Here is a 27,847-nt window from a genome sequence, read left to right as displayed (position 1 = left end):
TTATTTGTGGAGGGAGGGGCACTTATTTCAAGTGATGATAATAGATTACAAATACTCCTTTACTTGTACTCCACCATAAAACTCCGCAGTGCATGTCTCCTATGTCTCATTTATTGGTGAGGTTAACCTGGATCACTTGATTAAGGAGCTCTTCAGTGTAAAGTTACAATATTTCCCTTTGGAGTCAATAAATATGTTGGGAAGGTTCTTTGAGTCTAGGTAAATATGCTGTTTCTTCTCAAACTTTTACCTACAAATTTTAGCAGCCATCAGTGGCTCTTGCCTGCAAAAACTATTACTCTGGTATTCCAATGCTGATTTTCTATTTTCCTTATTCTGTCTACATTTATTTCTTAGAAATTATATGTAATGAGGAGCTGTCCTTTCTCTTCCATTTACTAATTTATTCATTATATATTTATATCAGTGTAGACTCACAGATATTTATTCTAGGAGTTATAATCCAATACTGTCATTATTTTGTTGTTTAAACTGTTCCAGCTTTAGTTATTCAGAGATCTTTCAGGCTGGCTCCTATATCCTTTTATAACATGGCTCCAGACAAATACACTCTAATATTCCAATCTCACAAAATCTTTGACCCCCTTCCTCTTCATTAAACCAAGGTAGGTCCGGTATTTCTAATGCTGCTGTTTCTTGTACTTCTTAAACATTTCATTTATCCAACCAATTACTTCTGGCCCCATCGCCACTGTCCCAAATTAGGCTTCCATCATCTTTCTCCTGGATTATTTCTATATCCAACAAAGTGGTCTACCCATATCCAATCTTGTTTTCTCCACTTCTTTTTTTTTCTCTGAAGTTCTGTCAGAGTGATCTTTTACAAAATAAGGCATATTTGTCTCTGTACTCCCTTGCTTTAAGCCAGAGGTCAACAGATTTTCTCTGTACAGTGTTGGATAGTAAATACAAAAGGTTTTATGTTTCAACTGCTTGATTCTTCCATTGTAGCAAGGAAGCAGCTTTAGCCAATGCGTAATGAGCATGGCTGTGTTTTAGTGAAACAATATTTACCGAAACAGGGTGTGGGACCAATTTAATTTCTGAAAAGGGGAAAATCTGAAACAAGTGGTATCTGGATTGGACATTGAAATAATAGACATCAACCAAAATACCAATAGTAAGGGACACCTAAATTTCTGGCCTAGGAGGTAGAGGGAGAAATATTCAACATTGCTGCCACCTGGTACACCAAACAGGTGTGCTGTAGCCACAGCTTATAACATGCATGAAGCCACCAAGCTGTCACAAGGTGGGGTTTGGAGGAACATGTGGAATCAGAGATTAGGTGTGGATAAAATATGTTCAAGAAATAGAGAGGGAGCAGAATTTAGTGCTCAGTTTTTGTTTCCCAAGAAAGCTGATTATGAACATGTAACTTGCACAAAATGATTATCAGTATTCATGATTCGTCATGGGGACATGGTGGTGATATCATGAGTAACATGAACAGTGAAGACACATTGCTACCAAACCAGTAGTAGTATCTACTTTAAAATGTAATCATAATTAAAAATAAAATAAAAATAAAAACTCAGGGCACAGGGAACAATTTAACAAGTGCAGTTGCAGAAGGTGCATATAAGTATTACTCTTGAAGCATGACTTTTTATTTATATAGACTATGCTTCTAAATGTTTTTAATGAATTTTCAGTTTCAACTGTTTTTACCAAGCTCCAGAGTGAGGTAGTCATTTTTATTTGTTGACTCCACTAGAAGAGTATCTTGGTTAAAGACGCAGTGTCTTTAGGATGCTTCAAACAGAAAAATCAGTTAATTCTAATAATGGTTTGGTATTTTTCATTCATTTCATGGAATTAAACTAAAGCTTTTGGAAATAAATCTACCAGAGATAAATCATAGGGCATTATTGTGAATGCAGTTGTAAATTACAGTGAAAATCCAATACAGACAATAAAATCATTTGCTTTCATATTAATACACAAATTTAAATTTTGGTGGAGCATAGCTTAATCTTAAAGAGTAGGGATCCATTTGGCATTGATTATGGAGTACCAAGTTCCTTATTTTTTGTAAATAACTTAATAAAATATTAATTGAATAAAAAAGTATTTTAAATCCCTTTAAAAAACTCAACAGACCTGATATTCTACCAATGAAAGTTTACACTATTGTTCTCAAATTTTAAATTATCTTTATATAAACATAGAGTGAAGTACAGTTAAATGAAATACTAACTTTTCCAAATACAACTGATACGATGACAAAAATAACTTCTGCATGGCAGTACAAAATTTCTCCCTTTGCTTCTCATGATCAGTCATACTTCAGAAATTTTTGAGGTGATTATTCTACAAGGATATTGAACTATTTTGTAAATGAGTTTTCTGAACTTTGATTATATTTTATTAATCAGTTAGAATTCATTAATCAAAATATTCAATGAATGGACCTCTGGCCCCACCTATGGAGGAATAACTGTTATACGAATTTGTTGATCAGAAATGAAAGGAAACTGGAAAGACATACATATGGAACACTGGTTTTAGACACTAGACAGCAGGCAGTGGAGGCCTGTGATCCCAGCAGGAAACAAACAAGGAAAGAGAAACATGAAATACATACTACAATTGCTCGAGCTTACTGATGAGAGGCAATTTCTCGGCTGCAGCATAGGGAGACAATCCAGAGTCTAGTGATTTTTCTGAAGAAAAAGTGGTGAGAGTTTGAGGAGAATGATACTGGGATTTGTGAGACAGAATATCTGGGATGAAGTTACTGCACAGAGAAAGAACTCTGTGTATTTGTAAAGGGGTTTCCTTAAATTGTTGTCTTACTTATTTTTACATACATGATGTGAAACTCCAAAAGGCTGGGGAACTAACCAGTGGAAAACAGCTCACACGAAACTGGGAATAGTTTGTATTCCCACTAGCCATAGTGGAAAGACCATGTAATACACAGGGCATCATATAGAGACATCAGAATGGTTTCATCTTAATTATATGACTAAATTAGCTTTATACTAAAGCCTGCTGTGGAACTACATTAACAAAGAATACAAGCATCCTCAAAAGAATCATACTGATTGCAAGTAACTTAACTGCATGCCCAAAGCCCAAAGCTTTCAGAGAAAACAACAAAATTCAACAACCAAAAATGTTCTAATTAACAATGTCAGGCATCCAATTGAAAATCACCATGCATACAATGAAGTAGGAAAATATGACCTAGAAACACAAGACAAATTAATTAACAGAAACTGACTCAGTAATGCAAGGTACGATGACGAGAATGTTACTTCCAATGTGAAGAAGAAAGTGCAAACATAATGCAGAAAAAAATGAAAAAACTTTAAAACATGCAAATGGAAGTTTTAGAGATGAAAAATACAATATTTGAAATTTTAAAATTCTGTAGCTTGGAAGCATTAATGGCAGATTATACACTATAGACCAAAAAAAAAAAAAAAATGAAGTTGAAGAAGTAATAGAAACTACCTGAAGTGAGAGAAAAAGACTGAAAAAAAATGTATCAGTAATATATTGGACAACATCAGTAAGTCTAACATGCCTAAAATTGGAGTCCCAGAGAAGGCAGCACTGGAGGGAGGATTTGAAGAAATAATAGAAAAATGTTTTGTAGATTTGATGAAAACTACAAATCCACAGATCCAAGAAATTTAATCAGTCTCAAGCAGAATAAATATGAATAAAATCACACTTAGGAACATCCTAATGAATTCTTAAAAGAAACACAGAGAAAAGAAAAATCATATTATATACAAAGAAACAAAGATATAATAAGATAAAAAGATCTTTTGAATCTCCAAAGTATTAAGTGAAAGCAGCCAGATATTAGAGACTATATAAAATATGGTTCCATCCTAAGAAATTCTAGAAAAGGCAAAACTACAGTGGCAGAATTTCAGTGATTGTCAAGGGGCCAAGAAAGAGGGTAAGAAATGAACTCCAAAGGGAGGGTATAGCTCAGTGGTAGAGTGCGTGCCTAACATGCACAGGGTCCTGGGTTCAACCCCCACTTCCTCTGTTTAAATAAATAAATAAATAAATGAACCTAATTACCTCCCCTCCAAAAAACAGAACAAAGAAAAAGAAATGAACTCCAGAGAGCCAAAAGGAACTTTTGGGGTTGAAGAAAATATTATGTATGTGTGTGTAAAATTATTAATATGTAACATATAATATATATTAATATAATACCAATATATTAGTATGTAACATACTGATATATATTAATATATACTATCATTAATACTACATATTATTGTAGTGGTTATATGACTGCATACATTTATCAGCATGCATTATGATCTGCCCTTAAAATTGGTAAATTTTATTGACTATAAACTATACCTCAGTGAAGCTGATAAGGAATAGTCATGAAATGAAACAAAAATATAACCTTTAGAACTTTAAATAATCGCAATTACAGGAAACAGTGCTTGCAAGAAAATTTTTTTAAATTTGTCCTTACAAAAGCAAGAGAATTAAAGAAAAAAATTGATTAGGTGTTCAAACCATGTACAGGATTTGATTTTGAAAGTCTATAATTAGGCTTTCAAAGATGTGTATTTATTGATAGAATCATTGGTAAAACTCCTTAGCTGGATAAATTTATATTCTATTCTAGAATGTAATGAAATTGAGAAGTCGTATCGTTTTGCAGCATCTAAATTTTGTAAATAAATTTTGAAGTTATAAATGGAGAAGATTTTTTTCAGTATGGCTTATATAAAATATTTACCAAAGGTACTCTGAAAGGAGAAAAAAGACAATAGTCATGAATATATTTGATATGAAATATTTATTTCAGTATTTTAAAAATTGGAAGTAAAATAATTCCATATTTAGCAGATTATTGCTCTGAGCTTACCAGATAGCACTACACTTACAGAGACAGTATTTGGCAGCAAACTAAAGATACCACAATTTAAAGTTTATTAAATCTAAAATTCTGCTTTTAAGATTTCAGGCAACAGTGTGAGAAAGTCTAAAATATTGAGATCACATTGAAATGAAGAATACATTCTTCATAAAATACCAGTGATACTCTTTTAACAGTGGGATAAATGACCACAAAACTCATGAACATTTACCAAAAATCATAATTCTACTTATTTTCTCATGTTTAGATAATCAATTTAAAATTTGGTTATTGTGCTTTGGCATACATGAATTATGCTATTTTTATTTTTTTAGAATGAATTTCAGTTCTGAAAATAATTTCTGAATAGTACTATTTTATTGGCCCATTGATAAAAATAATTTTGGGGAGAGGTAGGGGGGAGATAATTAGGTTTTATTATTTATTTTTAGAGGAGGTGCTGGGGATTGAACCCAGGACCCCATGCATGCTAAGCATGTGCTCTACTACTTGAGCTGTACCCTCCCCATAAAAATAATTTTTGACCAATATATGAATATTTCTTTAAATATAATTTTTATTTTTAGTCCTATTTTAACCTCAAAGTTGCCCCAATGTGGATAAAAAATCACCTGGTCACTCTATTTATACACCAATATTTAGTACATCTTTATTTTTGCATACATACTAAGTCTATATTTTTGCTTTGGATCCCCCAAAAGTTCTCCACTTAGCTAAAAATTGTATCTTAATGAGCCTGAAAGACAGACCACATTGTGGAACTCCTGGACTGCCAGTGGGAGTGTCTACTCTTGTCTGAGGTTTCATTATTCTGAAAGTGGGGAGCAAAATTCTTAGACTTGTGCTTTAGAAAGACACTCTTCTAGCAATATGGGTGATAGAATTGAATGAGAATAGACAAGGAGAATGCAGAAAATAATTTCTTGAAGTGTTAATAAGCTCTCTGCTCTGGAGAATCCATGAACCTAGGCCCCTTTCAAGTCCAAGGTGTTATCTCTAAAGTTGAAAGGATATAGGAAGAGGTTTAGGCCAGTAGCACCTTCTTTTCCTGTGGGAACATGGTATGTAATGACAAAAGGGGACATCATTCAAATGGGAAGAACAGATCTGAGAAGTGACTCTCAGGCTCTCAATGGTGATGGAAGGGGGCGGTTTCTGGGGTCAGGAGGTTTTCAGAGTGTCAGAGGGCTTTGGTTGGGAAAACTCCTGGTAGATGGGTTATTTCTAACACAGACTTTCATTTGTCAACACACACCTATTTTTTTCCAAATTGCTCATTACCAAGAAAAATCTGGTTTATGCTGAAGTCTGATTACACAGTACCTTCAAGATACCTTCTCATGGCTCCTATCTGACCCAGTGACACTCCATCTATGTTCCTCACCTCTAACTCTTGACTGTCTGCATTCTGTTATCTAGTTTTTAACTTTATTTTAGAATCATTCTTTGCTTTACAGGACAAAAAAAAAGAAAGAAAGAAAGAAAATACTGAAAGCCAAGTAGTCCCCCTCAAAAAAGTGCCGAAAAGTGAGATTTACAGAGAGGGAAAAATGAATAAGGATAGAAGATATGACCTAAGAGGGAGTATATGTGTCCAGTTTTAATAGAAAACCCCTCTTTTGCCAGTTTTATTGCCTTAGGAGAGCAACACAGTGGTGGCTGGTTACTAATATTTTACTTTATAAATAGCAGCTCCTGAAAACTCTTGCAGTAAACCTTGATTCATTTCTCTTATGTGCTAATGGGGATATTATTCCCGTGCCAACAGATACGATTTTTATTGCACATGTATTTCTGTAGGGGGAAAAGAAAACCTACCCATCATGTGAAAATATAACCCATAAATTGTGGGATTTGAATTGGCTGTATATTGCACAGTCCTGCTATACCGACTTCCATTTTAATTATTCTCCTTTACAGAGATAGTGGTCTATAAATGCATTATCAATGTAGAATGTTCCCCTTGTTTTTATAGGCTTTACCAGAGGCCATATTGAATTTAACGTTATGAGTTATTTCTGAGTAAGGAACCTCATACATTTGGATAAAAGCCAAGCTTTTTAACATTTAATCTTAATTTAGCAGGATATTTTATACACATTAAACTTTATTAAAAAGGGCTCAGCTATTTAAATCTTTCTCACTAACATACAAAAGGGCTGAACTTTGGAGAATCATTGTTAGTCATTTTCCTGAAAGATTGTTATTAATGATTGTCTTTCTGTCCTGATTGTGTTTGGGGAGTAAAGAGATTTGTTTTGTCTATGACCAAGAGCTCTCTTCTTGAGGAAAAAACTACAGTGCTTGAAAATTAAAGCCCTTGGTTATTCTAGCTGTGCCGTATTATCTAAAAGCAAGTGTTTGCTGACCTCTTCAAGGATTTGTAGGCTCAAAGAAAAATAAAATTTTCTGCCATAACAAATTTATTCTAACATCCAAGAGTGATATGTAATATAAGATCAGAAGAATCACAATCACTGAGAAGTAGGTAGGAAGAGACCTTTCATTATCATCAGTCCCACCGCTATCATTTTATAAATGTGGACATTGTGCCCCAGAGTGATCCAAATTTCTTCTCTGGGATTGGCTGTGAGGTTTCCAATCTATAAATCTTGACTTTGACCTCAGGGCTCCATCTTATGGATTCCTTATTCTTAATCTCCAGTGAGCAGTTGTCTCCAGTTTTGTGGTAGCTTCATCAGGGACGCACCTGATATTCAGGTGCTTGCAGTAGACTGTGAGAAATGAAGGTAATGAGCAGTGAAGAGTAGGAAGAACTAGTCTCAACATGGTTGTCTTAGCAAGTACAATCACCCGATGCCATAAAATCAATAAAAGGTGAAGCAACTGAGTCACATATCTAAGGAACAAGAGTAACTTGTTCCTTTGGTAAAGTTAATTTCTTCAGTAAAGTGAATGTGTGTGTGTGTGTGTGTGTGTGTGTGTGTGTGCGCGCGCGCGCATGCGTGTGTGTATATATATATATATATATATTCTTTTGCAATGTGCATAATTCTTTTAAGTTGAGATTTCCACATATTTAGTCTATTTTCGTATTTTTGGGTGTAGTAGGAGTATATTAGAGGAGGACCACATAGAGGAGGACACCAGATTTCAGAGAAGGAGACATTCTGGAGTCAGACAGTCCTGGGTGAGGCTTTAGCTCCTCTACTTGTTACCATGTGACCATAGAAAAAATTACCTAACATTGCCTACATAATTATCATGAGGATTAAATAAAATTATAAATGATAAATGTGAAAATACCTAGCACAGTTGCTGGCACATTTTGGGAACTCAGTAATGCTAGTGTCCTTTTCCTGTAGTTTATAACAATTTAACCCATAAACCACCTGTTGTTTGTCAGAGACCCCATATGAGTCACCTTAGAAAGGAAATGATGACATCCAGAATTGCCAGTTTTGTGAACATCATGTGGTAAAATAATGATTAATAATAATATTTTATGAAACTCATTACAACTGAATGCATTTATAGATGAAATATAACATTTCCAACTTGGGTAAGATTATAATGACGTTCTGATCTAGAGAAATTAGGGTCTTGGAATGGAACTGTCAATTTAGGGTCATCTTTCAAAGTTGAGAGAGGTAGGGGGCTACTAAAGAAAAAGCCAAGATAGATTTCCATTGCTCACCTCCTAAGCCTCTCTGTAGTCCATCTCTTCATTTTTGTTGTCACTTCCTTTTAGCTCAGACATCATCATTTCCTGCCTGGACTTTGGCCAAGATGTAAAACTGGTTTTCCTCCCACCACTCTCATCACCTTCCAATCCATCATCCATGATTGATCTCTCCAGAGGGATCTTTGAAAAACTTAAACCTGATTCTCTGTCTCTTCTTAAAATGGCCCCTTATCATCCCACAGGTTGAAGGCCAAGATCATTGCCATGTTATTCAAGATTGTGTGTTAATTAGCCCATGCCTACCATAGTAATCTCATTCATTACACTCCAGGCTTTGCCTACATTCTAGTTGTGCCTGGCAGTGGACTCTGTACCCCAGTAAACAACAGAGACTTGAGTCTCTGCACATTTGTATGCACAATTTCCTCTTCCAGGGATACCTCACCACCGCCATCTCCCTCTGTTTCAGCCTAACTTCTGATGGTCTTTCAAATACTCAGTCAAGTGTTATTTTTTCTGGCAATTCTTCTCTCGCCTTCCTGGCATCAAAAGTTATGTTCTACTTAGTTCCTCTTCAGGAGCATGTGGGTGGGCCTTTTCCACACAGAATTGTCATTGCTTGTTAACTAAAAAGTCTTTCTCAACTAGACCATAAATTTCTTGGTGTCAGGGAAGCATCTTTGTGTCCTCAACATCTGGCACAGCCGTGGCTTTCGAAAAATGTTACTTTGTGGGTTCATTCAGTTAGAATTGCTATCATGTGGTCCAACTTCAAAGCTTTATGATTCTGACTTTGGTCAGACTAGGTGATCTCAATATGTAAAGTAGAAGCAGTGCACAGCTGTGTCAGAAGGTTCTACTGACATGGCGAGTGGAGGGGAGACTGAGTCTCCTCCCCTAACATGACAAGACTTTTATTCCTTTCTGAAACAGTGAGATAAGGAAAGGCCAATCATAAAATGTTAGAACTGGAAGGGATCGGAGGGCATCCCAGCTGTTTTGAGAAGCATAAATAAAGTACCAAAGAGCCTTGCCAGCATGACAGGATGGTTAGTTGCAGAGCTGGGTCTAGCACCCAGTTACTCTCAGTCCGGTAGTCACCCATTTGCCTTTTCCACTCCAGCAGAATTTTTATTTATTTATTATTTATTTTTGTAAGTAAGCTAACTTTGCATGCTAACTTCGCACTTAATTGGTCAGGCTGCCGAGATACTTCTAACCTGGTGAGTCTTGTCAGCAGCTAGAGAGATGCTCCTGCTTTGATTTGAGGCTGTTGAATACTTGACAAAAAAACAGCTTAGGGGCTGTAGGAAGACTGTTGACTCTGCTCTTTCATGTTTATCCCACAGGCATATTCTCATGAAATGACCTCCTATTTTCCTCTCATTCTCCTTCCCTGCCTCAAAAAAAAGAAACATCCGTATAACATATGGAAGGGTTCCAACATCAGCCAATACATATATTAAAGTTTTAAATCAGTTATTGTTCTAGTACACACCCTGGGGCTGAGAAAGAAAGGACATCCAGGACTAACAAACCTGATTGTTCTGGCAAAGTTGCCATTCGATTCATGCTGGCATTTCTGGGCTTTTCTTTTCCTCTAATATTCCAACCTCAGTTTTGTTTTGTTTTGTTTTTTAAGTTAATGGCTCAAGTAGCAATTTTTAATGTTACTATTTCATTCAGTTTCTCCATGAAACTTCTACCTCCCAGTCTCCTGAGAGGTACCCGCAGGGCACGTGCCCGGAGTCGGCCTGCTTAGCTGCAGAGACAACTGTCAGTCTGACAGTGAGTTCGTTAGACCGTGGATTATTCCTCACTTTATTACCTCTGAGCAAGGGAGAGACTCGGGCTTGGGAATGTGAGCACTTCACAACTTGGCATTCTAGACTGAGGAAAACTCTTAATCGTAACAGTTAAGAAATTAAATTACAACTGTGTATAACATTGTGAATTTTAAGTACTCTGTGTTGGACCTATGCAAGTCTTCTGATTAATACTGTTCTAACTGAAATTCCTATTAGTATGATACATGTGTTTTTTCTAGGCAAGTACTGGAAGTCGATGAGGACGGTGGCTGTGCCAAGAGGCTGTGCTCTGGCCGGGGCTCAGTTGCAAGAGGAGACAGAGACCGTTTCTGCCCTGGCCTCCCTGACAGTGGATGTGGAACAGCCCTTTGCTAGAGAAGACGGCAGGTATGAATCCAACACGGGGGAATCATTAAGGTCAGTCACATCCAGGCTCATCATTAGCATCCGTCAGCTTCTCTCCAGGCTGTCCTTCACCTGTCTCCTCGACTTCCACCTGTCTTCTCCAGAGCCACAGGTGCCACAGCACATGCTGTCGGCTGTCAAGAATTCATTTGTTTCATTCTTTTAAGGGAAGCACAGAGCTAGAGCATGTGGTTGCAGTTCACAGGGAAATAGAAGGATGAGATAGATGGTGAGAAAAATCACTCTTTGTTGGATAACTTAGTGTGGATCATTATGGAAAAAGCTTCTTGTGGGCTTAACTTCTTTCCTTAGTTATCTCTATTTTTCCAGCTGTTTTTCTTTCTCTCATCATTCTGAAATCACTGATATAACAAAGAGGGGAAAGGAGAGCAGAAGCTGGAGGTATGGCTAGTCAGCTGGATAACCTAAATACATACAGGCTTCTTCTATGACTGTCCGTGAGATACAACCACTGGGTAAAGATGGAGGTTGCCTCTCAAGGAGACAGGAGTGTGTGCAAAGGAATGTGGACTCAGTCTGGTTTTATTTTACTTAATGATAAGAAGGAGTTGATTTTAATTAGTCTTCATATGAATAGCTTTCAGGGCAGAAAAAGATAACCTAAGACCGGGTTTGATGCTTCTCCTTTTAAGAAGTGCTTGTTGGTTTGTGCATTTTGCTGTTCAATAGACAATACTACATTCAGGATTTCTTTTAAGTTTACTGTGACCAAAATCACCACAAATGTGCATACATTAACATTGGTGCTCTATGGATGACTTCAAAGTCACATTTCCTCAATTTAAAAATGAATAGGGGGGGGGGGGAGAAAAAGAATAGGTGAGGCTTTACCAAAGCTCTGCCAACTTGCACTTTTAAATTGCTTCTAAGAATGAAACTGGATTCCCTCTGTCAATAACATCACCATTAATTACACAGATCCTGCTTACTAGTGTATAGGTTGGCAATTTTCCCAAGAATGCACAAATTTGAACAGCTTTAGCCTTCTTGCTTTTACTAGATATTCAGAGCTTAATGGATTTAACATCTTGCTTTGGTCAAGAGCTGGAGATACATTGAATAAGAGATTTCATTTTTATACAATTGTTTTTTCTTACCATAACCACTTGAAGAGAAGATTACCAGTAAAGAAAAAAAAAAGTTGTACAATATTATATTAAAAGGCATCTTCATATTGGGCATCTGGAGCATAAGGGGAAACTTTTTATACATCTTTGATAATGTGAACTAACCCCCTGCCGTTTCCAGCTAAGAACCAAACACCAAGTTCATAATCCAGAGGTGTTGCAGTTACTCCCAAAGCCAAATACAGTTAGTTGTCTGTCATTGGAGGGCTGTAAAACTAAGGAAACTAACATCTGTTAGTGCTGGATATGAAGGGAGCATAGCTCTTCTTTAGAATTCATTTAATATAGACATGAAGCTAAATTCCAACCTGAGTGAAATGATTTGTAAGTAATTTTGCCCGTTGAATTGCAGAACTTAGAATAATTAAGAATAATAAGTCACATTATGAGCCCCATGGAATAGAAAAATCTCAGCACTTTGGCGGGATTTGGCTCTACAAGCATGCTTGTTTATTCTCAGGTAAATAGTGTGCTTGCCTCCTGGCTTCAGTTCACAGTGATTTTTCGGCGTCATCTGATGGGAGAGGAAGAATGGGAATGTTCTGATGTACAGAGAAGCAGAATTGAAGTGTGTGGCCTGGATTCATGTTTATCAGTTTTAGACAGATTGTATCTATTCTCATTAATTCCTCTTGTGGGAAGAAAAATGGTTTTGCTTGAAATATCTTCTGTGGTTTTGAACTCACTTTTTCAGCAGAGGAAAAGAAAAATTCTTCTAGAACTGGCTTTCGCATTTCTGTTGAACCATGCATGGGTTTCATCACAGAGAGTCAGACTGGGAGCGCCCTTGAAAGCCACAGAGCATTTATTCTTTCCAGGGGAATGCTATCAGAATGGCCCCCCTACTAAGTATAGGAAAGATGACTTTCAGAATGAGGTAAAGAGGTAGAAATGTTCTTGGGCCTTTGTTATGAATGCAATATTATAAGTACACAGGAAATGGAAAAATTAGAAAAATCAGAGAGCTAAATGGATGGAAAAGGGTGAAGGCAAGATTCTTTTTATAGGAAATTCTTGCCAGTTATTTTGGAGAATATATTGGTGTTTGGAGTGAGATGACTCATTTTGTACTAAGATTTTGGGTAAAGCAGCTCTTTTCCTGGCCAACTCATATCTGACTCATTTACCACACTAGTGAATAAGGGATAAAATGCTCCTGGCTAAGAACCATTGTAAGTATTTTTTGTTCATTTCTTGGGGGGGTGGGGGAGATGACAACACAGTGCAAATAGTCATTTCATTTTTATAACTCATTGATGGACCATGAAGAAGAAATTATTAGAAAAAGTCTAGGGATTCATTTTGGAGATGACTGAAATATAATTTTCAAAACATAGTTTTCAGGTAGCAAAGAAATTGAGCAGGAAAGAAATGATTGGTGGGTCAGCAGAAAACAAAACAAAAGACTGAAAAAAAAAAAAACTGGGGCCAAGGTATATATTCAAAGACTATTAAGTGGATAGGACTTGTCACATATAGCATATCATTTAGAAGAAAGAAGGATGATCTTAGTTTTCTTCTTATTTGTCAGAAGACTGCACCTTTAAAAGATTCTAGTTTGCATTGGTCGGATATCTGTTTCAAATGCTTCTACTTTGAAAAGGTCAGTTCAGTATTGAGGTTTATTCTTGGATACTAGTTCAGGCTCTGCTGAAAATCAAGAGAAAGTTCTCTTTGGCAATCAAGACTTCAGAATGATCAATTCTTAAGTTACTGGGAACATGTTTACACTCTAGAATTTCTCTCTCTCATTTTTTATATCAAAACAAAAACTGAAAGGTTTTCAAATGTCAGTATATAGACTATAGTATGAATCATATGAGATTTTCTTAATACAATAGGATATGGTTGTTTCATTTCATCTTCAACTTTAGTCAGTGTCTCAGGAATGAGATGGTTTCAAGTCATTATATAATAGAGAAGCATTAGAAAAGTAAGATTCTGAATCTGGCTATTTTATTTTTTAACTATTTTATTCATGAATGTTAAAGGAAAAAAAAGTATAACAATAAGCTGAAAAACCTCAAGTGTCACGTGCCTTAGCTTTGAACAGCCTATCAGTAGTGCCAAGGACAGCAATAATCCCGTTTTCCTGTATCTGAAGATTTATACAGACTGCTGTTGAATATACATTCATCTCTAACAGGCTTAGAAACACAACTTTGTTTTCTGTGCTTTAGGGTTGTATCTCCAAGGCTTCTGGAAGCTAAATGTGGTATGAATTATTCAGGTTTCCAATTTTTCTCTCTGATACTATTATTTTGAACACTTGTTTATCTAACCAGGCAAACGTTCTAGTGTAAATTTTATTTTTAATTTTCATCCAATGGCAACAGTGCCTTAGTTGAAAAGTGGGCTGAGATTTGGAAGTTCCCAGTAAAAGGAAGGACAGTACGTACATCCCTTCTTATCTTCTTTTCCTCCTCTTCCTGGGACTGTCATTTTACCTCTGTGTTCAGTGCCTAACGTGTGATCTTGGGGTGCATGTGAACTCTGACTTAGTATGTTAGAGATTAAATTTAGTGCCTGATGTATTTCAAGGTTCCATTCTAAATTGTTTATAAACAAGTGTTTAATTTGAGAAAAAGACACATGGTGGAATAGAACCTCAAGTAAAATGAGAGGCCTGAGAACCTGAGCTTCCTGTCATCTCAGTCATCTCCTCTCCTTCCCTCCTGTCTTCTTCCCACTACAGAGGAAGAGTCGAGTGTGACTCTAGAATCAGCCTGCCTCATTCAGATCCCATCTCCAGCGTAATAATTGCTGATCAGGACCAAGTTGCTTATTTCTCTAGGCTTAATTTTTCCTTGTCTTTAAAATGAAGGGAAAATTTCATAGGGTTTTGGGGATGAAATGAAACAATACATCTTAAGAACACAACACTTGACACATAGAAATCAAAGGTTGGTTTTTATTTTTTTCTGTCATTTTCCTGGTTCCTCAATTGCTCTTATTTTTTCCCTCCCTTAATACATTGTTCATCATCCAGTGATCTATAGTATTAGAATATAGAAGCTGTACCTGGGCATCTACATGTTTAACTGTTTGTAGCTTAAATCAATCTTGCAGTCAGTAAAAACAAGAGACTGACAAATAGTCACTAAGCAATAATTGTTCAATTAAGTCATCTGTGGTTAGCTGGCTTAAAAGAACTTTAACGATTCCCAATACATTATAGATAGTAAACAAATATTTATTGAATGAATGAGTCCAAAGACAGGAGACAAAACATTGTTAATATGGTAGCATAGTAATTTATAAAGATACCTGAGCTCTTTGTCTCTATTTATGTTTTCTGAGGGAATTGGTGTCTTTATCTTTTTAAATGAGCTTTCCAAATGTGTATTTTATGTTTTTATTTCATAGTGCTAGTTGAGAGTGTCCACTTCCAGATATGCTGGCTAACCAGACTCCATAGTGCTCATATTATAAAGATAGGCTGATTGAGGGAACATAATAAAGGAGGGAAGGGGAAGCCAAGTGTCTGTCCGACTAGAAAAAGGAATTGTCCTGGGCGAGGTGGAGGGGATGTGGGAGTGATAGTAACAGATTACAAGGTAATCCTGCGACCTGCAGAATGAGGAGGGAGAACATCTGGTTCATTTATTCCTTAAAATCTTCTGATTGTGGCACATAAACAGCAAGTGTTGGGAGTCAGGGTCATAGCTTCCTTGGAGTCTTCAAAATGTTCACATACTTGGAGACTTTATTCGTTTTCTATTGCTATCTTAAAAAATTACTACAAACTTAGTGGCTCAAGATGACAGAAAGGTCAGAAAAGGCTGACAGGTCTCTAGGCTAAAATCAAGAAGCTGGCAAGACCTTGTTCCTTCCTGGAGGCTCTAGGGGAGAAACTGTTTCTTTGCCTTTCCCAGTTTCTCGAGGCTGCCTGCATTCCTTGGCTCATGACTGCTTTCCACGATCTGCAAAGCCAGCAGCTTTACAGCTCTCTCCCTTTCTTCAGTCATTGCATCTCTCTCTGACTGAAGAAAAAAAGCTGGGAAGACTGACTGAAAAGCCAGGAAAGTTTCCCTGCTTGTAAGGACTCATATGATTAGGCTAGATCCACCAGGATAATTTCTCTTTCTTAAATTTCTTAAATTTCTCTTTCTTAATCAAATTTACAGTCAGTTTTGTTATGCAGTGTGACAGTCACAGCTTCCAGGGATTGGGACAGGGACAGCTTTGGGGGCTATTATTCTTCCTATCACAGGATCAGACATGAACAACCAACTACGATAAGTGATGGGTCATTGGATAGACTGAGCTGCAGAATAAAAGAAGATCTAACGTAGACCAAAGCCTGGGGAACAGATCACAGAACCAGGGCCACAGAGCCGGGGTAGAAGAGTGGAGGGTTTCGCCTAGTAAATAGGAGCAAAGGCTTCCAAGATAGAGACAGTAGCTTTTTCACCTATTCCACGCTCATAGAAACACCAACCAGAACATAATCGAGAACATTTTCATCACCCAGGAAGTTTATTTGCGCCTCTTCTTAGTGCCATTCCTTCCACAGGTAACCTTTTTCTCTTTCTTAGTTTTAACACTAAGAAAGACATTAGTTTTGCCAGAATTTGAGTTTCATTTAAAGGGGATCCTACTAGACAATAATGCTTTCTATCTGGCTCCTTTTACTTTTCTAAGCTTAACGTTTTTGAGATCCATCCAGTCAGTAGTTTGTTCATTTTTATTACTGTGCATTATTCCCAATGTATAAGGCTATTGGGCTTATCATTTGGGGCTATTTTTTTTTATGATTTTTATTGAGATATAAGTAACATTACATGTCTTTCAGGTATACAACATGATTTAATATTTGTATATTCTGTAATATGATTGCCACAGTAAGTTTAGTTAACATCCATTATCAGAGTTATAATTTTTTCTTGAGGACTTTTAAGATTTACTCTTGCAGCAACTTTAAATATACAATACAGTATTATTAACTGTAGTCACCATGCTGTACATTATAATTTCCCAGGATTTATTTATCTATCTTACAACTCAAGTTTGTATCTTTTGACCACCTTCACCCATTTCACCCACCCTTCTACCTCTGGCAACCACCAGTCTGTTCTCTGTATCTGTAAGTCAGGGTTTATTTGTGATTCCACATATAAGTGACATCATACAGTATTTGTCTTTCTGTCAGACATATTCAACATAACATAATGCCTCAAGTTCCATCCATGTTGTTGTAAATAACAAGGTTTCTTTCTTTTTTATGGATGAGTAATATTCCCTTGTACCATGTTTCCTTTATCCATTCATCCACTGATGGACACAAGTTGCTTGCATGTCTTGGTTATTATAAATAATTCTTCAGTGAACATGGGGATGCATGTATCTTTCTGAATTAGTTATTTCCATTTCCTTTGGATAAATACCCAGAAGCCAAATTTGCTGGATCATATGGTAAGTCTGTTTTTAATTTTTTAGGAAACTTCATACTGTTTTCCATAGTGGCTGCACCAACTTACATTCTGACCAATAGTGCACAAATGTTCCCTTTTCTACTCAGCATGTCACTTGTTCTTGTGGTTTTGATAGTAGCCACTTGAACAAGTGTTTGGTGATTAGTGATGTTGAACATCTTTTCATGTACCTGTTGGGCATCTGTATGTCTTCTTTGGAAAAATGTCTATTCAGATCCTCTGCCATGTGGGGCTATTATGAATAAAACTGCTAGGAAAGAATTTTTTATTATAGAAAAAAACAGAACAATTACCACATGAACCATTTTTTTTTTGAACTGAAGTACAGTCACAGTGTGTCAATTTCTGGTGCACAGCACAATGTCCCAGTCATATGTGTGTGTGTGTATATATATATATATATTCATTTTCATATTTTTTCATTAAAGGTTATTACAAGATATTGAACATAGTTCCCTGTGCTATACAGAAGAAACTTTCTCTTTTAAATCTATTTTTATATATAGTGGCTAAAATTTGTAAATCTCAAACTCCCAAATCTATCCCTTCCCACCCCCTTTCCCTAGTAACCATAAGATTGTTTACTAAGTCTGCAAGTCTGTTTTGTATATGAGTTCATAGTATCCTTTTTTTTTTTTTTTTTTAAAGATTCCACATATGAGTGATAACATATGGTATTTCTCTTTCTGGCTTACTTCAGTTAGAATGATGATATCCAAGTCCATCCATGTAGCTGCAAATGGCACTATTTTATTCTTTTTTATGGCTTTGTAGTATTCCACTGTATATGTGTATACCACAACTTCTTTATCCAGACACCTGTCGATGGACATTTAGGCTGCTTCCATGTCTTAGCTATTGTAAATAGTGCTGCTGTGAACATTGGGGTGCATGTATCTTTTTTAATTAGCTACTTCTGGATATATACCCAGAAGTGAGATTGCTGGATCATATGGTAAGTATATTTTTAGTTTTTTTGAGGAATCTCCATACTGCTTTCTGTAATGGCTGCACCAAACTACATTCCCACCAGCAGTGTAGGAGGGTTCCCTTTTCTCCACACTCTCCATCATTTATCATTCGTGGACTTTTGAATGATGGCCATTCTGACTGGTGTGAGGTGATACCTCATTGTAGTTTTCATTTGCATTTCTCTGATAATTAGCGATATTGAGCATTTTTTCATATGCCTCTTGGCCATTTGTATGTCTTCATTGGAGAATTGTATGTTTAGGTCCTCTACTCATTTTTGGATTGGGGGGTTTGTTTTTTGTTAAGTTTTATGAGCTGTTTGTTTATATATTCTGGAAACTAAACCTTGGTCAGTCTCATCATTTGCAAATATTTTCTCCCATTCCTGTAGGTTGTCTTTTGTTTTGCTTATGGTTTCCTTTGCTGTGCAAAAGCTTATGAGTTTAATGAGGTCCCATTTGCTTATTTTTGCTCTTATTTCCATTGCCTGGGTAGACTGCCCTAGGAGAACATTGCTAAGATTTATGTCAGGGAATGTTTTGCCTCTTTTCTTCTACGAGGTTTGTGGTGTCTTATGTTTACATCATTTTGAATTTATTCTTGTGTATGGGGTGAGGGAATGTTCTAACTTCACTGATTTACATGCTGCTATCCAGTTTTCCCAACACTACTTACTGAAGAGGCTGTCTTTTCTCCATTGTATATTCTTGCCTCCTTTGTTGAAGATTAAATGACCAGAGGCCTGTTCCATTGATCCATATGTCTGTTTTGATTACTGTAGGTGTATAGTATTGTCTGAAGCCTGGGAGGGTTGTTCCTCCAGCTTTGTTTTTTCTTCAATATTGCTTTGGCAAGTCTGGGTCTTTCATGATTCCATATAAATCTTAAGATCATTTGACTGGATAATAAAACAAGAACCTACAATATGCTGCATACAAGAGACCCACTTCAGGAAGAAGGACACACATAGATTGAAAGTGAGAGGATGGAAAAAGATATTTCATCCAACTGAACCATCTTTAAGTGTACAATAGTTAGTGTTAACTCTATGCCCATTGTTCAATATAAGCCTAGAACTTTTTCATCTTGAAACAGTGAAACTCCATACCTATTAAACAACTTACTTTTCCCCCTCCTCACAGCTCCTGGCAACCACCATTCTACTTTCTAAGAATGTGACTACTTTATAGTAGATACCTCATGCAAGTGAAATCATGCAGTATTTGCCTTTTTGTGATTGCCTTAACTCACTTAGTATAATATCCTCAAATTTCATCCATATTGTAGCATATGGCAAAATATCTTTTTTTCATATGGCTAATATTTCATTGTGTGTATATATTACATTTTATTTATCCATTCACTGAGGTTACCTTTACCTCTTGGTTATTGTGAATAATTCTTCAATGAATGTAAGTGTTCGGTTATCTCCTCAGGATTCTATTTTTAATTCTTTTGGATATATACCCAGGAATGTAATTTCTGGATCACATGGTAATTATATTTTTAATTTTTTGAGGAACCTAAGTCTCTATTAAATTTTCATACAAGATTTTACTTTGTGAAGACAAGCATCCAGTTTTCTTCAGTATATACCTAGGAGTGGAACTACTGAGTTATAGGGACACTGTTTTACTTTCCAAACTGGTTTCTAAAATGGCTATGCTACTTTTCATTCCCACCATCAATGAATGATAGTCCTGATTGCTTGATATCCTCACCTATACTTTTTATAACTGGTCTTTTAATTTGAGCCTTTCTAGTGAGTATGTAATGATACCCCATTGTGCTTTCAAGTTTTCTCCAGAGGCATATTCATGTCCACATCAGGCCTTCTTAGCACATACCCTCTTTCTGTTTGGAATATTTAGCTTGTCTTCCTCCTCTCACTGACCCTACACTGGCCTCCCAGTTCTCTTCCACTTACCTTTTAGATCTCAGATCAAATATCATTTCTTCTTCTTGGAGGATGTTCACTGACCATCAGTCCAAAAATTGGATCAAGTCCTTTGGTTATACTTTCTTATGTCTCCTCTATACTTCTGGTACCTAGAACAGAGCTGGGGTGCATAATAGACATTTGGTAATTATTTCTTGGCAAGACCCTGCAATCGTGAAAGTCCATATTGAAAGCCAAGGCCCCCCAAAAGTGCCTGAGGGCCGGGATTCAGCCATATAACCTGTTCCTGGCCTGAACCTCAACTTCAGCTACCTCTTCTTGCACACCCCTGGGTCTACTCATATCACAACCTCTACAGTACTGTCACGGTCACACCTGTGGTGAGATGCTTTAGCCATGGGAATGCACCTCTAGAGCCAAGGCCAAATCCTCTGGGTTCCACATCTGGCCCTGACTTCTATCACTGGCCTACAATGCTGGCCTCAGTGTCATTTAGCTGCTCCAGCTATGTGGTTGCATTCTGCCAGTCTGAGTCCGAACTTTAGCCGCCAATGCCATAAGGCCATGTACAGACCCTGCAATCACAGGAGTGCGTGCCAAGAGCCAGTGCCCCTACAGCTGATACTGCACCTGTGGTTGGCCCCAGCCCTTGCCACTATATGTGTTTGTGAACCTCTGGCTCCACCCACTACAGTGGCCTGCCCTGTTCCCTAGCTGTTGTACCTGAAGAAGATTTGACCCCCAAAACCCTTAAAGTCACTCTAGACACCCCATCCCCCCAGAGTACTCACCAAGGACCACAGTTATCAATGCTGTGGACCTGAGAGGCCTGAGCCAACAAGACATCATGCCCCTCTGCCCCAGACCCAGAGCCACAGGGAGCACAGAGTCAGGGAAACCTGATACCACCAAAGGAACACAGTAAATTCCCAGTGATTGACCCCAGAGAAATGGAGATATATGAACTGCCTGAAAAAGAATTATAAATAATTGTTCTAAAAATGCTGAGAGTTACAGGGGAACAGATAAACAATTTAACAAAAATCAGGAAAACAATATCAAAATAAAATGATGAGTTCAAGAAAGAGATAGAAAACATAAACAAGTACCGAAAGAAAGTTAGGAGCTGTAGAATACAGTAACTAAGAATTCAATAGAGTTAAACATCAAACTGGAGCAAGCAGAAGAATGAATCAATGAACTTGAAAACACATCATTTAAATTATCTAGTCAGTGGAGCAAAAAGAAAAAAGGATAAAGAGGGGATGTAGAAAGCCTGTGGGACTTATGGGACACCAATAAGACAACAAACAACCTATGAATTATTAGAGTCCCAGGAGGAGAAGAGAGGAAAAAGGGAAAGAAGGCTTAAAGTAATAATGGCTGAGAACGTCCCAAACCTGAGGAAGGATCTGGACATCCAAGTTTATGAAGCTAATAGGTCAGCCCAAAATTTCATGCCAAAATTATCTCCAGGACTCATGATAAAACTGTCAGAAGTCAAACAGACAATTTTAAAAGCAACGAAAGTTTTCTCTCATACAAGTGAACCCTCATAAGCTTATCAGTGGATTTCTCGGCAGATACCTTGCAAGCCAAGAGACAGTGGGATGATATATTCAAAATGCTGAAAGGAAAAAAAAAAAAAAAACCTGCCAACCAGAATATGTTAAACATTTAACTCTTGGTTAAAGGTTAAAGGACAATAGTATTAAAAAATATCTATAGCTACAATAATTTGTTCATGGATACACAATATAAAAAGATGTAAATTGTAATATCAAGAACATAAAATACAGAGAAGAGGAGTAAAAGGGTAGAGTTTTATATGCAATCAAAGTTCAGTTGTTATCAGGTTAAAATTAGACTGTGTATACCTATATAACAATGTTATAGGTGTTCAAGTAAGCCTCAGAGTAACCACAAAGCAAAACTTAATAGTACATTCACACAAGATAAAGAAAGGGGAATTAAAGTATACCAACTATGGAAAATCATCAATTCAAAAGGAAAACATTGAGAGGAATAAAAGAAATACAAAACAGCCAGAAAACAATGAATAAGATGGCAATAAATATTAAGTCATTAAGTATTAATAATTATTCTAAAGGTAAATGGATTCGATTCACCAATCAAAAGGCAGAGTGCCTGAATGGATTAAAAACAAAAACCCTAAGCCCAATTATATGCTGCTTACAAAAGATTCAGTTTAGTTTTAAGGGCACACATAGGCTCAACATGAAGAGATAAAAAAGGTATTCTGTGCAAATGGAAACCAAAATAGAGCATTGGTAGCTATACTTATATCAGAAAAAAATAGACTAAGTCTAGAAGCGTAACAGGAGATAAAGAAGGTCATTATTATAGTCATCAATTCATCAAGAGGATACAATAATTTTAAATATATATGTACCTAACATCAGAGCACCTAAATACATTAAGCAAATACTAATAGATTTGAAGGGAATAGTATAGACAATAATATAATAATAATAGATACTACACTTTCTACAATGGGTAGATGATCCAGACAGAAAATCAATAAGGGAACACTGGACCGGATCTGTAGTTTATGCCAAACGGACCTAACAGACATATAGAACATTCCATCCAACAGCAAGAAAATACATTTTCTTCTCAAGTACACACGGAACATTCTCCAGGATAGGTCATATGATAGGTCACAAAACAAGTCTTACTATGATTTCAATCATTTTAAATTTGCTAAGTACTTTTTATGACCACATGGTATGAAACTAGAAATCAATAACAGGAGGAAAACTGGAAAATTCACAAATATGTGGAAGTTAAACAACACACTCCTGTACAACTAGTGGATCAAAGAAAATCAAATTATTTTGAAACAAACAAAAATGGAAACATAACTTATGGGACACAGCAAAAGCAGAGCTAAGAGCAAACTTACAGTAATAAATGCTTACATTAAAAAAAAAAAAAAAAACTCAAACAACCTAACTTACAACTTAACGAACTAGAAAAAGAACAACAAACTAACCCCAAAGTTAACAAAAGAAAAACTACTTTAAAATCAGCAAAAATAAATAAAAAAGAGAATAGAAAAACAAAAGATCAACAAAACTAAGGCATGGTTTTTTGAAAAGATTTTTTAAGTTGACAAACCTTTAAACAGACTTACCAAGAAAAAAAGGACTCAAAAAAATTATAGATGAAAGAGGAGACATTACAAGTGATTACACACAAATACAGAGCATCATAAGAGACTACTATAAACAATTATATGTCAACAAAGTGGACAACCTACAAGAAATAGATGATAAGTTCCTAGAAGCATACAACCTACCAAGACTGATTCATGAAAAAAATAGAAAATCTGAACAGACCAATAACAAGTAAGAGATTAGATCAGTAATCCAAAACCTCTGAAAAAAGAAAAGCCCAGTCCCAGATGGTTTCACTGGTGCATTCTAACAAACATTTATAGAACATTAACACCAGTTCTCAAACTCATCCAAAAAATTGAAAGCCTGCTCTTCCCTCCTACCCAGAACCTGAGAAGGGAGCAGGGCCAGCCCAGAAAATGGTGTCTGTCAGGCATTACCTGTCAAAGCTGCCTCCCAGACTTAGCTTGGGACCCAGAATTCTAGTAATCTGCCTGTGGCCTTGGGGTAGGTGACAATCTCCCCTTTTGATCATTTGCATCTGAATCTGATTTAGGAAATCTATGGCTCCTAAACTCATTTTATGAAGCCATTACTCTGATGCCAAAGCTAGATAAGGATACTACCAGAAAAGAAAACTATAGGTCAGTAACCCTGCTGAACACAGATACAACAATCCTCAGCAAAATTCTTGCAAACTAATTTCAACAGCACATTAAAAAGATCATACACCATGATCATGTGGGGTTTATCCCTGGGACGCAGAGATGGTTCAATGTATGCAAGTAACTGCAAGAATGTGATATACCACATTCATGGAGTGAAAGGTAAAAATCGTATTATCCTCTGAAAAGATACATAAGAAGCAGTCGACAAAATTCAGCATTCTTTCATAATTAAAACTCTTAACCAGATTATGTATAGAAGGAAAATACTTCAATAAAATAGAGGCCATATATGACAAAACAAAACCCATAGCTAACATTACACTTAATAGTAAAAAGTTGAAAGTCTGCCCTCTAAGAAAAGAAATAAGACAAAGGTTTATCTGTTTGCTGATGAAATGATCTTGGATATTAAAAAATCCTAAAGACTCCACTAAAAAAAAAAAAAAGTTAATACTGAGGGGGACGGTATAGCTCAGTGGTAAAGTGCATGCCTAGCATGTACAAGTTCATGAGTTCAATCCCTGGTACCTCCACTAAAAATAAATAAATAAACTTAATTACTCCCCTCAAAACAAACAAATATAAAGTTAATACTAATAAATTAATTCAATAAAGTTTCAGGATACAAAATAAGATCTATACACCAAAAACATTAAAATCTGATGAAGGGAATTGAAGACACAAATAAATGTAAAGATATTCCATGTTCATGCATCAGAAGAGTTAATATTGCTAAAACATCCAAACTATTTGAAGTCGTTAATAGATTCAGTGCAATTCTTGTCAAAATTCCAATGTTATTTTTTCAGAGAAATAGGAAAAAAATCCTAAAATTCAATCAGACTACAAAAGACCCTGAATAGCCATAGCAATCTTGAGAAAGAACAAAGCTGGAGCTTCCCACGTCCTGAGTTCAAACTATATTACAAAAGTATAGCAATCAAAAGAATATGGCACTGGCAGAAAATCAGACACCTAGACCAATGGAACAGAATTGAGAACCCAGAAATATACCTTTATATGTATTGTCAACTATTTTTTGACAAGGGAGTCAATAATACTCAATGGGAAAACAATAATCTCTGATAAATTGTGTTGGGAACACTAGACTTTTCATTCACATGCAGAAGAAGGAAATTGGACCTATCTTATATTCACAAAAATTAACTGGAAATGGATTAAGAACTTAAATGTAAGACCTGAAACTATAAAACTCTTAGAAGAAAACATCGGGAAAAAAATCTCAACTTTGGTCTCTAAAATGAGTTTTTTGGATACAAAAACAAAAGAAAAAGCAACAAAAGCAAAAATAAACAGGTAAAATGACACCAAACTAAAAACTTCTGCAAAGCCAAAGAATGAACGAAATGAAAAGGAAGCCTATGAAATAGGAGAGACTATTTGAAAGCATATTTATGATAAGGGGTTAATCTCTAAAATGTATAGGGAGCTCATACAATTCAGTAGCAATACATAAGTAAATAAATTAAATAACTGGGTTAAAAAACAGGAAAAGGACCAGAATAGATATTTCTAAAGAAGATATACAAACTGCCAGCAGGTGCATAGGAAGATGCTTAACGTCGCTAATCATCAGGGAAATGCAGAGCAAAACCACATTGAGGTATCACTTTATATCTGTTAAAATGGCTAGCATAAAAAAGACAAAAGATAACAAATTAGTGAGGATGTGGAGAAAGAGAACTCTTGTGCACTGTTGATGGGAATGTAAATTGGTGCAGCTGCTATGGAAAATACTATGGAGGTTCCTTAAGAAATTAAAAGTAGAATACCATGTGGTCCAGTAATCCCACTTCTGGTATATATCCAAAGGAAACAAAATCACTATCTTGAAGAGATCATCTCCACTCTCATGGTCACTGCAGCATTATTTACAATAGCCAAGACAAGGAAACAACCTAAGTGTCCAGTGATGGATGAATAGATAAAGAAAATGTGGTATACACATACAATAGAATATTATTTAGTCACAAAAAAGAAGGTTCAACATGGGTGCACCTTTAAGGCATTATGCTGTAAGACTGACAGAGAAAGACAAATATTGTATGATCTCACTTATACATGAAATCTAAAAACACTGAACTCTGTATCTATATGAGATGATGGATGTAAGCCTACTGTGGTAACCATTTCACAATATATGTAAATCAGGCTATCATGCTGTACATTTTAAACTTATACAGTGAGGTATATCAATTACTTATCAATAAAACTGGAAAAAAATAATGTTGAACTCACAGAAACAGTAGGTACCAGGGGCTCGGAGGCAGAGGAGAAGGAACAATGTTGGTCAAAGGATACAAGCTTCCAGTTAAAAGATGAATAAGTTCTGTTAATATGCAGCATGGTGACTGTAGTTAACAACTTTTATTGTATACTAGAAATTTGCTATGAGAGTAAGGTTTAAATGTTACCATAACAAAATGGTAATTATGGGAGGTGAAGAATTTACTGTGATAATCATTTCACAATATATATAATGTATCAAATCATCACACTGTATGTCAAACTTACACAATATTCTGTCAATTATATCTTGATAAAGCTGGGAAAAAATAGGAAAATTCAGTCTCTTTGGAGTTATCTAGTTTGAGGATTCTATACCCGTGTAATCCATGTATTCTAAAATGTAAATAAGTTTGCATATTTATTTATAAATTAGTTTAGTTTACTTAAATATTTTCCTTAATTTAAAATCTTTTGGAAATGCTGATAATTTTAGTTTGGAAAGATTTTAATAGAATACGACTCATTTAAATAGCTTTTATCTTATAATAGCAACTCTAACCACTTTCTCACCACCTCCTTATCCAGTATACTCTTGGACAGGCATAAGTTCCTAAGGATTTTTTACTTTTGTAGTATTTCCATATGAGTTCATTTGGAACTCTCACTTTTTATTAACATTAAATAATGAATATCTACTATTTCCCATTCCTTAGAGATGCATAAAAATCTTTTTTATTACTATTCTATGGTTAAAAATCTTTCCTCCAGTGTTTTAAATTTATTATAAAATGCTAAATTAAAATGGCAACTACTTTATTTATAGATATATAGAAATATCGGGGTTTTTTCCTTATAGAACTATGAAATAACATGGCTAAATTGTTCATTTGTCTTCATAAACAACAATGTTCTAAACATAGAAATTTGTTCTAATATAAAAGTAATTCATTATAGAATACTGGCAAGTAAATAAACAATATGAAAAAGAAAATTAAAACCACCTACCTATTATTCGACACCCAGAGAGAACGATCATCCAAATATTGTGATTCCTTATGGTAGCACAGGCACAACTCTGTATCTGTGTAGCATTCGACACAATTTGTGCGTATGTTAGATGACGAATCCAAAGTATTAAATAACTAATGTCTCACAATGTGTGTTGTTTAGAAGTCAATTTTACCTTCTTTCTTTTCTTTTTTTTTTAACCTTCACTAGTTCTGTAAGGAACATCCTTTTTCTCACGGTTTTTAACCTGAAACCCCAGCTTCACAAAAGTATAGTTGCGACATTAGCAGTTGCGACATTAGCAAATTGCAGAGCTCGGACTCGTACTCCAGTCTCCCCGCATTTCAAATCCCAGTCTTCTTCCCTCGACAATCCAGCTACTTCATGTGTTTGGATTCCTACTACAATTTGTCCTTTTGACTAAATTAAAAATCATTCTAAAAGTTTGCCTTAAAACACCTCAGAGTGTTACTAAATTAAGGCTAAATCTCCAGTATAATTTTTCAAGCAATTAGTTTTGGTTTTGCCCAAGCAGAACACCCCACAGATGATGCCGAATAAAAACTATTTACATAC

At 35.9% G+C, this 27,847-nt stretch overlaps 1 protein-coding gene and 1 long non-coding RNA gene across 4 annotated transcripts in view; one reads left to right on the top strand and one right to left on the bottom strand.

Annotated features, from left to right (window-relative positions):
• HDAC9 (histone deacetylase 9) overlaps positions 1-27,847 on the top strand; it is a 644,065-nt gene that overhangs the window by 612,005 nt on the left and 4,213 nt on the right. Inside the window, exon 26 of one of the 2 annotated variants that reach the window (XM_032483885.1) lies at positions 10,585-10,762. In XM_032483885.1, coding sequence (XP_032339776.1) covers positions 10,585-10,762 — 178 coding nt within the window. The remainder of the gene's footprint in view (positions 1-10,584; positions 10,763-27,847) is intronic. The other variant, XM_006190149.3, reaches the window with a different exon arrangement.
• LOC116664937 lies at positions 6,937-27,767 on the bottom strand. Of its 2 annotated transcripts, XR_004321489.1 has the most exons (4): positions 27,269-27,767; positions 20,233-20,365; positions 9,758-9,937; positions 6,937-7,626 (listed from the first exon to the last, which is right to left on the bottom strand). It is a non-coding gene; the product is annotated as an uncharacterized LOC116664937 (long non-coding RNA). The 2 variants fall into 2 exon arrangements; XR_004321488.1 differs by lacking the exon at positions 9,758-9,937.

Source organism: Camelus ferus, chromosome 7 (assembly GCF_009834535.1).
Source record: "Camelus ferus isolate YT-003-E chromosome 7, BCGSAC_Cfer_1.0, whole genome shotgun sequence".
Lineage (NCBI taxonomy): Eukaryota > Metazoa > Chordata > Mammalia > Artiodactyla > Camelidae > Camelus > Camelus ferus.
This window is presented reverse-complemented; position numbering and strand designations above follow the sequence as displayed.